The sequence below is a fragment of the Pleurodeles waltl genome, chromosome 4_2 (genome assembly GCF_031143425.1).
Source record: "Pleurodeles waltl isolate 20211129_DDA chromosome 4_2, aPleWal1.hap1.20221129, whole genome shotgun sequence".
Lineage (NCBI taxonomy): Eukaryota > Metazoa > Chordata > Amphibia > Caudata > Salamandridae > Pleurodeles > Pleurodeles waltl.
The window spans coordinates 61,204,582-61,219,447 of record NC_090443.1 but is presented as its reverse complement, the minus strand read 5'-3'; the positions used below and the strand labels follow the sequence as shown (position 1 = coordinate 61,219,447).

The 14,866-nt window shown below is 41.6% G+C and overlaps 1 protein-coding gene across 1 annotated transcript in view; it reads right to left on the bottom strand.

Moving 5' to 3' along the window:
* LOC138292215 (keratin, type II cytoskeletal 5-like) overlaps nt 1–14,866 on the bottom strand; it is a 97,636-nt gene that overhangs the window by 62,550 nt on the left and 20,220 nt on the right. The window contains exons 3-5 of the mRNA XM_069230660.1: nt 4,329–4,389; nt 441–536; nt 28–192 (exon numbers count right to left, since the gene is read on the bottom strand). Of these exons, the coding sequence (XP_069086761.1) occupies nt 28–192; nt 441–536; nt 4,329–4,389 (322 nt within the window). The remainder of the gene's footprint in view (nt 1–27; nt 193–440; nt 537–4,328; nt 4,390–14,866) is intronic.

Sequence of the window (14,866 nt, the reverse complement as noted above, 5' to 3'; positions counted from 1 at the left end):
GAACAGCTCCTAATCATGTTCACCTACCTTGCTTCGGTACGTTAGCTCTGCGTCATTTCGGCTCCTGTTAGCAATTTCCTCATATTGGGATTTAACCTCAGCGATGATGCTGTTCAAGTCCAGGACTCGATTGTTGTCCATGGATAGTATGACAGATGTGTCGGAAATTTGTGCCTGTATTTGAGAAATTTCCTGTCAAAGATATCAAGAATTGGTCAGTACCTTGTGCCAAATCTTTTTTAAGCATGTGCCATGCTATTTTTGATTATGTTTAGTGTCTATTAACATCCACTAGAACAAGAGAAAAGACACGAGAGAGGATAATTAAAACACAAAAAATTTTGAAAGGAGCATGTGTTCAATACTGAACGGGAAATGTACTCCAGTGTTATGTATAAAATGGAAAAGAATGACTTTTCGTGCTGCTAAGGGGTCATTACCGCATCATAAAGAGTTCTAAGGAAGTTGGTTTCATCATTGAGATTATCCACCTTGGACTCCAGCTCTACCTTGTTCATGTAGGCAGTATCCACATCCTGCAAAGTAAAACATACACTGTTTTATCTCCATGTCAGTAAATACACACGCGTGCAAACACCCACACACGCCTGAGTACAGAATGTAATACGCCCTCCCTCAACACATAGGATGTTGCTGCAGGTGCAGTGTACATATTTGGTTTAAGCCCCATGGTGTTTTGTGTAGAAGTATTTACCCAAACCACTATTCATATAAAATCACACTGAATACGCCTAAGCCAATAAATCCTTTTAACATGCCATCTGTGAGCGAGTAAGAAGTGTTTTCTCACATCCTCGTATCTGATACTGTGGCAAAAACATGAAATCTAACTTTTGCACTGAGGTAATAGATGAAAAAACGGCATTTATTAGGAGACTTGTTAGAAATAAATGTCATTTGTCCACGTTAATTGACATTGCTCTGGCATTAGTATATTTATCCAATTCGGTTGAATGGCACTGGGGTAAGTAAAGCAAATATGTACAGGAGGTGTACTAATAATTTACAAATACGTGTATTTTCACGTATTTAAAACATGTTTGCTAAGAGTGAAACTTTTTGAAGGCTGGTTTGCAATCTTTTTCTTCTGGTCATGCTGCTCACTATTGATTGATATCAGGCTTGCTGTCCCATAATTGATGTGATCATTGAGACAAATATGGACTGTTGACTTATTATTTTAAAACAGAAAATACATGTTTTGAAAGTACTACTTTGTAATTTAAACATGGGAATAATTTACCGAACTTAGACGGTTGCCCTGTGGAGGCTCTTATCAAAGTTCATCACTTTCGAACTTTGCTATGACAAAGCCAAGCCTGCTGTCCGAATGAGTTCTGCCAGTTTTTGGGAAAGCCATAGTTTGAGAAGGTCAGTGAAGAAAATGGTTTTCTTGCAATTTTAAATATGCTCCTAAAGAACAGTTGATGGATGTCTGTCATAGTACAGCCAGCTCCACATGGTATGTTTGAGTAAGGATTCTGTCAGAGGAATGATATTTAAGCATTGTGGCACACTGGTCCATCAGTATCCTATAAAATATTAATGGGGTATTCAAATACTAATAGCCTAATAGTGTTAGTTGGTAGAATGAGTGGTGAAAATATATTATTTTTAACTCAACATAGCACAACAACTAAATTTGCTGCATTGCACAAGAAAAAAACATAACATTAAGCAATGTCAATGCAAATTGGCCTGTTGCCTTTTCCTGCACTGACAATCCTAATGATTGCCTTGTGCAACACTTAGCCTTGTACCATGGTGCAAAGGTGAGTGTGCACTTTCTGGTTTAGGATTGCACTGGAAGCATAACCTCTCACTACAAATCCCTGTGTTTACACAAACATAGGAGGATCCAATGCACTGGATGCGGGCTGTGAACGCCAGCACACATACATTGAGTGGGTTATTTTGAGAATATGAAAACATTTCTCTTTGCTAGCATCTGCTTCAAGGAGGCATTCAGTTAACAAATCTCAGTCTAGCTGCTCTAGTAGATCGAGGTTTGTGTCAAAAGCTATGGTTTTTCTCACTGTAACCTCCCAGTAACACCACCCTGATGACAAGAGACATAAATTAGTGCAAAGCGATTTTTTGCAGGCCACCATCCCTGTGATTGTAGCCATTCTCAATGGCTCGAAAATTGCGACCTACCTCATGAATATTAATGCTGCCTTGACCATGGTGATTTCCATTTCTGCACCTTCACAAGCTTCAGTCCTGGTATTTAAGGCCAAGTCCAATCTGGCTAGGACATGAACCCCAATTTAGTCAGAACTCCATCCTTCTCCACTAATGGAACCAACCTCAAAGCCACCCTCAAAGCCATTGAAGTCCTATTAGGTTATCCATGTAGCAAGAGAACATACTAAGGTGAACATTGTTCCATTGGCTAACCAACCACCTTCCCAGGACCTTGAGATTTGCTCTGATAGAGGAATTATTTGGCTTTGATTCAGAAGCTCTCACCACTGTAGATAATAATTCAGAGGCCAATCATCTCCTTCCACAATATAATGCTGATGCTGGCTTCTTACTAGATTCACAAAGTGCAAATGGCCTAGATAATCCATCAGAATGGGACATTCCACTCCCCTCTGACTGTTCCTCAGAGGAAGCCTCCTCATTTACTACTACTCATTTATAACTGGTACAGAAGGTACGTGAAGACTTCAAATTGACTGTTTTCAGTGAAGGGAAAGTCTAACATTTTAACTAAAATTTGCAGTCCTCCTTCTCAATAAGGGAGCCATTGCTTACATGTTATTGAATCCCATTAGGTCCAATCTTGACTTCATGGGTGAACTTCTCTATTGGTCCACAGGAACATAGTCAGAAGTCATACACCCGCTCCTTTGCTGCCACCTGTGCCAGAAAATCTGATTGTCCACATATCTTTCTCTAAGCAAAACCTGAATATCATTCTTACAAAATCTCCAGAGTTAAACTCAAACAGACTTTATTCTATAGGCTGTGAAGCCTTTGCTTCCAACAGTTTGACTCTGTCTTCTGCTAATGTCACCTCCTACCAGGGCAGTTATGTGCATTAATTGTTGGAACTGATAAAAGCAGGGGTACTCCTCTTGTACGACCATATGAATAAGCTGTTTACAGACCAGGTAAACAATATCCTCGACACATCCAAGAAGATTTTGAAATGCCACCTGAACACAGCTGACACTGTTGGGCAATACAAGGGCATGGCAGTCACATTGTGCCGCATGCTTGGATGAGTTCCCCTGGTTTCAGTGGAGCTATCTGACCTGTCGAAATCTATCATATGAGAACAGATGTGCTGTGATCATTATTGCACAACTCGGGATTCAAATCCATGAGCAAAATCCTGGTTGCACAAGGATCGGGGTAAACCCCAGATCTTACTCAGAGCATTGCTATTTTTTTATCCCATCTTTAAGTTTAGATTTAGCTATTTACAAACCATTTTGAATGCAAAAAGACATTTTTGTATGTACCAAGCCAAATTGCGATTCACTAACCTGTTACCAAATCGCAATTTGGGTTTGCAATTCGGAATTAGGAAAGAGCATGTTTAGGAAGTCCCTTCCTCATACCGAATCTCAGTGGTATATATAAATGTTTGCGACCAAAATGTTGTTGCAACACATTAACATTGTACCACCAACTTCAAGAAGGTGGTAACCCATTCACAAATGGGAAAGGGGTCCCCACTGGACCCCTTCCTCTTTGAGAATGGTTGTAAAAATACTTTTTAAGAGCCAGCAGTGATCCCACGGGCCACTGCCTACTCTTAAAAAATAAATAGAATTCTTAAAAAAAAAAATTAAATGCATCCCGTGTGTTTTTAAGGAAAACAATCATAGACATGGTTATCTGGTGATCCCAGAAGACCACCATCCCTGTGATTTTTGTGATTCCCAGTGGGTCACAAACTGAGACCTACCTCAATAACATTCATGAGGTAGGTCAATTTGCGACCTACTGGGAATCGCAAAATGTGTAAAACACACATTTGTGGATTGGTGTGATTACCAAAACACAAATCACAAAAAAAAATCGATTTGGTAATCACAAACACAAATGTTAGTACATGTGGCCCCCAATGCATTGAAATGAATACTACCAATGAACTGCATCTTGTGTGATCAACCTTGTGTCATTTCGGCCATTAATATGCCCATGAATATCAAGAAATCTACGCAAGATAAGGTGATACAGTTACATTTTTTATTTGCAATCGTAGGTAGAAAATCCAACTTTGCCATCACTATCACAGTCAGCCTAAAGTACCCTCATCTGTGACGTGATTTTTAAAGTGCACTCACCTTTTTTAGCACTACAAATTCATTCTCAGCGGTTGTGCGCTTGGTGATTTCGTCTTCATACCTGTTGGAGGAAAATGACATATTTACTTTTATTATTCATGTTCACCCAACCCTAGTGGCACAGTCGTGATGATTACATTAGAGTTTATTTGCTGGAATATGTCAGAAACTAAAAATCACTCACTCGATTACATGGTATGGGGTTTAACTGTAAACTATTTATCCTTCAAAGAAGTAAAAACCTGACATTTCCATCCAGAAAGATGGAATTGTTCACTGTAGGAACATTGTGTTAACGTGCAAGCATCGGATGTTCGATGAGACTGCAGTGGACAGCAAAGACACTGCCCCAGTGAAGAGAACAGCCAATCTGGAAGCCTTCTTTGAGGGTAGCGTAGTGACACGCCTTAGAGTTGGCTCTTTTTAACCCAATGCATTTGACAAGATATGAATATCACCAGGTTCCCTAAAACCTGCACCAAGGCTGGAAAACTAAGTGTATCTTCTATTTGAGGGGGAGTTTCTTGGGCTCTTAGCTAATGTCTGATGTTTTTTTTTGCTTACTTATATGTCATTAGAATACATGTGGCTCTCCGCAGGCCGTTCAGGGGCTGGTGGAGGGGGGTTGGTTGAGTGTGGTTAGGCGATCTGTGCAGCTGACTGAAGATGTAATGTATAGGGTGAATTTATCTCCAGGTTTGTGGGCCACCTGCCTTCTCTGGTACACCTGAGGCCTACTCTGCTTCTTTTCTAATCTGTCTGTCCCAAGCATATCCCTGACTCTGGAACTGAAGATGCAGACAGCATGCCAACATACGTAGGTGGCTGTTATTCTGTCTTTATCCATCTATCAACATTGAGACATACGTTCAACAGATTGAGGACACAATCTATCAAAGTACTAGCTATCTGGAATTGCCATTAGATGTAAGCCTGTGTCAGTAGCCTCATTCAGGAGTCAATCTGTCCATTTTCCTTTTTTGTGGGTGTTGCAATCTTCGCTTCAATTTTGTGCGTCACAAACATAGACTAATCAGTCCCCTTCAAGCTTGAGCAGAAATGACTGTCAATTGTGTCACGTTCCCCTCTCTTTCTCTTCTCTCACCTAGAAAAATGGTTTGTTTATTCTGGTTTAGATGTCCACTTTCATTGCACCCCACATTTTGCTTATGGTGATACAATGAGATGATCAAGACTGATGCCCTGAGCTGACACGCTGGTGGAAAGGTTGGGTGTCCGTCGCTTCTTGTGTGCTTTTAATCTGAACAGTGGGTAATGGCAAATTGCACTGGCACCTAGTGCAAAGTAGAAAGCAGAGCTGTGGCTGCCATTTCGCTTGTGTCAGCTTAAAATCGTGCTCTTTAGTCTGAATAATGCTTCTGTCACTTTTCAACCTCTGGTGAACACAGACCTGGACTGCATCATGGGAATGCAGGTGAACTTACCAGGCGATTCTGTTAATCAGATGGCTGGACTTCTCCAATGGTTGAGGAAAGTTCAAGGTTTATTTGTAGGGCAGGTAGTGCCTACTGACATAGGACTGTACCCTGCATGGTAACACTGAAGTGCAACTCGTGGCCTGAGTAACTCGGCTACATGATATTTTGTGTGCTGAAATTTTCTTTTGCTCTATCACGCACAAAAGTCACACTTGCCTACTGTGGCTTGGGCCATTGTTCAGGTTGGTCTAGATCTTTGGGCTAAAGGGGCACACTAAATGTGAGCTCAAGTTGACTACTGATTATACCCTGGGATACATATTTTAAGCAGTGGTGGCAGTGCCATAGGTTTTTGAATTGGTAGTCATAAGCAGGGCTTTTTCTTGGTTGGGAGGAGTGCGGTGCTTATCGTCCTCACTCAATTAAAGCCCTGCATGGATGTAGTGACCACATTCTACACAGGTACCCAGAATAAAACATGGACTTTTTGTATGTGGTGCTGTTAGCAGGATTTTTTTAAATGTGAGTGTGTACTTGACCAGAAATGTGGGATTCAGTTTGATTGTCCCCTGCTACAGCATAGCACAAAATGGCGGTAGTATATTAGTGGTATTTCTGGGCTGCAGGTAAACCACCCTGTATACTGAAGAAAGGGAGGATGGAGTCAGTGATGCTTTGTAAATGTGCAGTGACCCACATATTAACTTTGTCAGACTTGATTGTGGGCAGGGGGATTTGAGTCACCGGATTCTTCTCAGATGATAAAGAATCTTTCAGGCAGGGCCTGCTCTTTTGCCTTCCTTTAAGTGCTTCTCACAAAATGGCGGTTAACAGCCAGATGTAGAGTTTCACATGTGATTGTGCCACTGCTGCGGATGCTCCAACTAAAGACACCCCTCAGCACTACCTTCTGAAAAGAGCCTCACTAAGATAAAGACTATGGACCTGACTGACACTTTGGTGTATGGGATACTCTGTCGCAAAGTGGTGGATGTCCCGTCCTCCCCATTAGAAGTGCCAAAAGATGTAATGCACTTATAACGTGACAGAGGAGAAATCCTTCACACTTGTGATGGAACATGCCATCCTCCAAACTCAAAACAAGTTCCTTGTCTGCTCCATGCAGTTACAATACACAAACAGGAGGAACTGACCCAAATCAGTGTCAAGTCTTTGACAGTGGGATCCACATCCCTCCTAAATGTGGAACCCAACCTTTCCCATTTGGTTCCAGTTTTTTTATTAACCAAAGAGACGATACTGTGCAGAGACCCTAACAAAATCCTCAGATATGATATCTTCTACAGTCAGTCTTCCAGGGGTGATGGGCATCAATTAAAGCTAGTCCAATGACTGAGAGGAACTGTGTGTCTGCCTGTGATCTTGGGCCTACTGCCCTGCTGAGAAAGGGGAAGGATAATTGGTTCCTACAGGGAGTCAGCTACCAAGAAGAAGCAGATCCACAGGGTCCAAAAGTGCCAGGACAGCCCATGGAAATAATGACTGCTGTTTGGGAATGTAACAAGGGCTGAACCAAGTATGGAGCGGTTCTCCCAGCCTCACCAACCTATCTTTGACACTCTTCCATCATGCAAAGGATGCGATGCTGCTGTGATGCTCTGCCTGAGTGTTCGACAGCTACGAGCCACCTTCATCTGAAATACCCTCGGGTACAAGTGGTCCTCCACTTATGAGGACAAGTGATCCAAAACACCACCACCTATAAGTAACCACTCCAATACCCCCCGAAGATTTCACCAACAAGTGCTGAAGTAGCTGGTATGGACTCTACTTGCATTGCACATTCTACATTCATAGCATCATGAAGAGTCTGAGGCACAAAGGGTTTTCAGCCTTCTGGATAATGTCTTGGCCATCAACAAAAGTTGTTTTTCAGAACCTACTTTCACAGATGGCTATTGGTTCAAAAGGTTTGAGATTTAACTTGGCTAGGACGAGGCATAGGTCCATTAATACATCAGACTTGGTTCCTCATTACAAATTTTCTTAAATGGCCTAAAAAATCTCTTAACTGTGCCCTAATCACTACAACGTTTATTGCTTTTGCTTCCATGACTTCCCTTCTCATTCCACTTTTTTCTCCCGCCCTTCAGCCATATTTCTCCCAGGCGGAGCGAGGCACAAGAGAGAGTTACTTCTAAACCTGGTGATTGAATGGCTTCTTGAATATAGATTGATAGTCTTGTGCAGACCTTCCAGTGGAAAGGGTCTGCAAGACTATGTCTCGCACTATGCAGCAATATGCTCCTGTTCCTCTGACACCTGCAATGGACTGGGCACAGACTGATGAGGCCTTAGATTTCTTTCACTTTGGGGTTAATTGTGGAGGGGGAATCAACCATAGTCCCTGTTCATGGAGAGGACTCTGCAACAAGCTGGTAGTCACTGCTGCATGTACAACTAAGTACCTGGGAATGCATATTACCACAGAAACCCGGCTGTGTTGGGATCTTGGTGTCACTCCACACATGGACATCATACATAGTGACTCCAATGGCTGGGAGTCCCTTCATCTTTCTGTAAAGGGAGAGCAACCTCCTTCAAAATTATTTCATTACCAGGATTTCTCTGTGTGCTTTATAATTATCACCACCAATTTGTACAACGCCTCAGACACAAAACAGACCTGCTCCTTCCTGCTAAGTGGGTGCATACAACCTAGGCATCTATTCACAAACTGCAGTTTGTAGTGCGTTTAGCAGTACTAAAATAGTACTTTTAGAATACTGCAAACTTTTGTTCACATACATGCAGAGATCTATGCCTCCATCTTTCCTATTTTTTATGTGCAGAAATATCTGCTGAAACTGCTGAGAACACTGCACACTTATGTATACTTTTTAGTTGTAAAGTTGGGAGGGACAGAGGGGAGTGGCTAGAAAATCCACTACTATAGAGTTTGGGTTAAGGGGCGAGCATGGGGTGTTTAGGGAAAGACGTACCCCCACCGTCAAAAGTGTAAGCTTATTCCTATTTACAAACTGCCCTTCTATTGTTACCACAGCCATTAATGATGCCAAAATAGTTGTAAATGTACTCCATATCTGAGCTAAAGTAAGTACAGCACCACACATGGCCCACCACTAATACTGCAGCACCCTTTCATAGAAAATAATAGAGATAGGGACTTAAAATACATCTCTAAAGGAACACGTTACATTACATTAATTTATTTAAAATAAATACATATCATTTAATGTTAACAAAAATATCTGAAACTACAGCTTTTATTACTTACTATATTATTAACTTTTCGAATGTATAAATTAATGAGCATTGATTTTGATTAAAATATAATCAAATTGTAATTATTTTATACATCATATTTAATAATTACTAATGCATAAAAATGTATTTTTTTACTTTGGGGTATTTCCTTTTTTATTAAAGTTTTAGAAGAATATTTTCATTTAAATACAATTTATTTAAATAAATAAATAATGAATTCACGTTAAGTTAAAATTGCTGCATGGTGTTTTATTTTATTCCATTCTACATATAAAATACATATAGAAAACCATGACAACATGTTGGCCCTAACATTCTGAGGACATTCTGGGGTGACATAAGGGTCACCCATCTTTTAGAGATGGCAATAATGGCAGACCCTGGCTTTGGTAAAGTGTATGCAACTTTTGGTCTAAAAGGGCACCATGATAAAATGCTAGTCTTAGAGCAATGGGGATAATTTTGACATTTGGGGGAACCCATAGCATGCTGAAAAAATAGGGTCAACTCCTGAGGAATGTCAGGTTTCATTGGTTTGCACACCAGAAAGGACTTGAATATTTCAGGATTGTTCAGTCTTTTTATATACTAGCACAATTCCTATCTGCATTAATCAGTACACAGTGATACATTTGTTCGTACAAGTATTTAATGATTTTTCCTATAGAGTGATTTTTTAGCATATTACCATAATTGGTTTAGTTGAAAATGAGCCAATACCACATAGGGTACGTGGGATTTCTTTTTTTCCTCATAAGATGGCTTCGAATGTATGCTGAATCTCAGCATTGAAGTGGATATCCTTCAAATCACTATTATTTTCCCTTAAGATTTTGATGAATTTGATGATTTCTTTATATTTTTTCAGTCTCCGAGACTTCGGGCAATTCCATGATGATTAGATCATTGCTTCTTGAGGGGATCTCCGGGCATGCTGTAGCATGTCATCCTTTTCTTACAGGGACCGGATATCTGTTGTATGATGCTGTGTGAGATCTTCTAGCGTGAACACTTTCCCACACATATTACAGCTTGCCCCCCTCATATTTGCTATCTAGTCATTTGCTGTTGAAGCATATGCTGCTAGTCTGCAACCTGTGAAATGATTTCAGCTGGGCTAGCCTGAGCTTTTTGGCTCTGCTCCTGCACCACCTGAATCTGAACAATTGCCTTCAGAAGACACTGGAGGAAAGATTTTTTCTCTCTGTCATTCTTCCTCCTGTATATATGTTTTTCTTTATCTCTGGAGACACTCTAGTCTTTACCCTTCTCTTAGAACCAGGGTAGAGTAGACCATATAAGGTTAACTTTGTTACTCATTGGTTCCATTTTGGAGTGTGTTGAGATGCTGTGGGAAAAATACTATGGCCCAGATTTATACTCTGTTTGTGCTGAATTAGCATAATTTGTTTTACGCTAATTCAGTGTAAATTTAACTCCATATTTATATTTTGATGCTAGACTAGTCTAACATCAAAATATTTTGCTAGGTGGAAACTACCTTGCGTCAACGAGATGCAAGGTAGGTGTTCCTGGGCAAAAAATGACATTAAGGCCCTAGCGCCTTATTTATCCTCCCGTGCAAAAATGGTGCACAGGAGAAGAGGCGGGCCTAAATAATGATGCTAAGGTTACCTAGCGCCATTATTTAACGCATGGGTCAGGGCAGGTGTTAGGGGACCTGTGGGCCTATTTCCATGGTGGAACACCATGGAATAAGACCACAGGTGCCCTCCCCAGGCCCCAGGGACACCCCCACCCACACCAGATGGACAGTGGAGGATTGGGGACCCCATCCCAGGTAAGTAGAGGTTAGTATTTTTCTTTTCTTTTTGAAGTGTATCCCTACATGGTTGGGGTTGCAATGACCATGCCCAGGGGACCCTTGTCCCCTGTGCTGGCCACTGGGCTGGTGGGCATGACTCCTGTCTTTTATGAGACAGGAGTCATGTGGTATTGTAGGTTTTGCATTCAGAAATTATGCTAGACTAGTTAGAGTCTTTTTTTTTTACTCCAACCAGCCTAATGTAATTTTTCTGTGCAAAACCCCATTCCCCCATACCGCCACCCCCACTCGGCTAACGTCATTTTCCTTGACGTTATCCCACACTTAGCGCTGGCTTGTGCCATTCCTTAAATATGGTGCCCAGCTGGTGCTGTGGAATGGCGCAAGCCAGCACTATACTTTTTGACGCAAAACTGCATTAGCACAGTTTTGCGTGAACAATTATAAATTTGGGCCTATATGAGCAAGCACACATTGACCTACTGACCTTATTAAACTACTCTATTCTTTGAACTTAGTAAAGGCTAAGAGTTATACATTTGCAACCTGGAATACTACTGGATGTCTCCATAATGCTTACAAAAGAAAAGATATCTTCTAGGTACTCGAAAAGGACATTTGATTTTGGTACTGAGGATTCACAACCCCTAAGTAAATTCTAGCTCTAGCACTGTGCCACTCTGGCTGTAGCATTGATGCAGGAAGTACAAACAGCGAGTTAGTAGCAACCAGGACTTGGGCGTAAGCAAGAGGGAAATGGATAGTTGCACCTTTGTTAATTGTCCGAAGTATTTTCTCAGGAGGGATTATATATAACCAAAATATGGATGTTTCAGCCTCAGTAATGGAAAATGATTTCGTTACACTCCTATGGTTTTGGTTAGAGACTGGAATGTATTCTTAGAACCAATGACGCTTCGATTACATCCAATTCTATTCAGATACAAAAGAAAGTGAACACTGTTCAAAAGTTATTGTAGTTTTTTATGACATATGATGTAATAAATGTTTGGGGTCACCTGTTTAATACTTATCCACTCTGCTTTAGTCATTCGTGCATATGATTACTTTTTAATGTCACAGCCAATCAGAATGTACTACACAATGGTGCTGGAACAATATTCAAAATGGGGATGTTTGCATTTTATGCCACTCAACCAATAGGTATGATGAAAAATCTAAGCGTTACACAAAGAACACGTGTGCAAACGCCATCAACCAGGGGAGACAGCTGATAGGGCAGGAGCCCCTTAAACATTTCTTCGCGCTCCCGCTGCGCGGGGAACGCCATCAACCAGGGGAGACAGCTGATAGGGCAGGAGCCCTTTAAACATTTCTTCGCGCTCCCGCTGCGCGGGACGTGCGCGGGCGGCGCCCGGGCAAAGCCCGGGCAAAGGGTGGGCCCGTCTTGCGCCCGTCATCGCCAGGAGGAGACTGGGCTGGGCCACCCCCTTAAAATTATGGTCTTTTTATATTTAGTTCTGGTATAGAGGCCTCTGGCGCTAGTGGTGTAATTTTCTATTACCTCTTATTTTACAGGGGCTTCTTTTTCTCACAACATCATTTGTACTTGATAGTAGGCTTTGGGGCTGGGCTATTTTCTTCTTACAATTGTGGTTGAAATTACTTTACTAGGCCACCGGACAGACGACATGGGGAAGTGGAAGGCCGATGAGGTAGCAGTATCCCAATCTAGGGTTAAAAAACCAAAGAAACGCTCTGCCGGGAAAACGGAGGGATCTTCAACCACTAATTTACAGCAATTCAAAGCAATTGATTCACTGTTTGAAGAGGTTGAGGCTATATTGAGGAGTACTTCCGTTGTTGGTCCTTCTAGACCGGATACCACTCTTTCCAAAAAGATTCCAGATCTCTTCAAGAAAAAAACCCAGTCACATAGATTAGAGGTTAAAGCAGATTTACACCCTTTTCCTCAATCCCAGGGTGTAACCCCTTTACCTCCGGAGTCCTCACCATCCTTGGTGGGGATAAATGGTCATCTAGCTGAAGAAGATGCACCCCATGTGAGGTGCGCGTCCCCTCCCCCTATTACCATTCCTTGTTCAAATAGGTTTTCGGTTTTGGCCTCAAATCCTGTAAGTCCTGGATACCTACAGACCTTATGCGAAGAAGGTTCTGTTAAAAACTCTCTGGATGCAAAGATGGGCAATAACGAAGTTTCCCAGTTGGGTATTATTTCTCTGAAATTAGATGATATTAAAAGTCTATTGGTAACTTTGATGAACAAAATTGCTGGACTTCAGGTTCAAAAGTCTGGTTGTAACTGTAGTGTGCCCTATAAGTCTGTCCCCTCGCCTGATTTTCTGATGGAATCCACAAAACCCAGTCCCCTCAGTATAGGTGACAAAATGACATCTTCCTCTACACACAACACCGTTAGGTGCATTAATGATAATTCCCCAACATGTGGCAGGAATGGTAGGTTTGTTTCTCAATCCATGTCTTCCGCATATGAGCGAATGTCACAATCAGGTGTAAATAAGGGTGGATTAATTTTTGGACGGGGAGATATAGATATTTCACGTTCAAAAACTTCTCAGTTAAATCCAGGAGGAATATCCTCTGTAGTAAGCTGCTGTGTTAGTCCCCGTCCAGTCACTAATCCTGATCATATGACACTATCGCAGACGCGCGTCCCTAAACAAAGGTCTAGAAGGAGGAGGGAAGTCGCGACTATCTATTTAACTAGGGTACCAAAGCTACCTCAGGGTAACAGAGAGTCGAGTGATTCACTAATTAACAAAGTGATTCACTGGATTCGTTCACAGAGGAATTGTCTCTCTGTTATCCGGTCTGATATATGTGAGGCCCACAGATATAACCAGTTAGGGTCAGAATTTGATTACATCTCGATTCTCTTCAATGATTATAGTCTAGCTAAAGATCTCCTGGCCTTTAATGCACGGACACGCACACTATGTATTGGTAGGGTATCGAATCTTAGACTTAGCAGTCAGCCGCCTGGGGCCCCGCTATCCAGAGAATGTTGTATATCCGGAATCATAGCAGCTGGGGCTATTCCCTCCCCAGTTAATTCTATTACTTCTAAATATGAGAACCCTTCCCCTTCACTCTCTGAATTGGACTGACTGTCTGCCCCCTGTACAGTGCTTCCAAAAACAGTAAATGATGTGTGTCAATCTATAGGGATTTCGACTCCTGCCCCACTTATGAGAACAAAGCCAATATCTCCACCTCCTAAAATTAACATCATGTCCTGGAATGTAGCAGGAATCAAGCAAAAGCTGGATGACCCGGAATGGGTAAGCCTTGTAAACAAACAAGATATTTGTCTCTTCCAGGAGACATGGACCAAAGAACAGTTATCCTTACAAGGCTTTACAACCTATTTCTCTGCTGCCCAACCTGCCTCTGGTGGATTTGGAAGACAGATAGGAGGTTTAATGATTTTATTGAACAATAAGTTAGAATGTGATCACTCTGTGATAAAGTTTAATTCCTTTGATCTGCTGGGTGTGCAACTTACATTCCGTCCTGGCTTTAAAATGATACTTCTGAATATTTATGCTAGATCTGTTCCCCGTGGGTCTGAATCAATTGTTCTTTCCCAGTTGACGGACTACATAGACGTTTTGGACCCTTCAGTTTTTCTGATTATAGCAGGTGATTTTAATTGCCCTTTTGTGTTGGACAACTCCATTAGCAATCTGACTACTGAGGAGGACGAACATTGGGGTATTCCCCAATCTAAAGAAATGGTACTTTCGCCTGTTTCCTGTGTTGCATTCCAGATGTCTTCCCTTTGCCTGAACTATGGCCTGAGAGAATGCAATGGCCGCACTAAATCTGACTCAGAGCGAGCCATTACTTTCAAGCGAGGGCTTTCCTTTAGTACTATTGATTACATTCTTTTGGACATTAGGCTATGGTCAAGTTCACTTGATATGGAAATTTTACCTCGCTTGGATAGTGATCATAATCCTTTGTGTCTTGTATTGACTAATCATGCATTTTTAAGAGTCCAGCACTTAAGGATTACTAATGTTCCATTCCCTCATTTGAACCATAGACGCTCTAGGGTC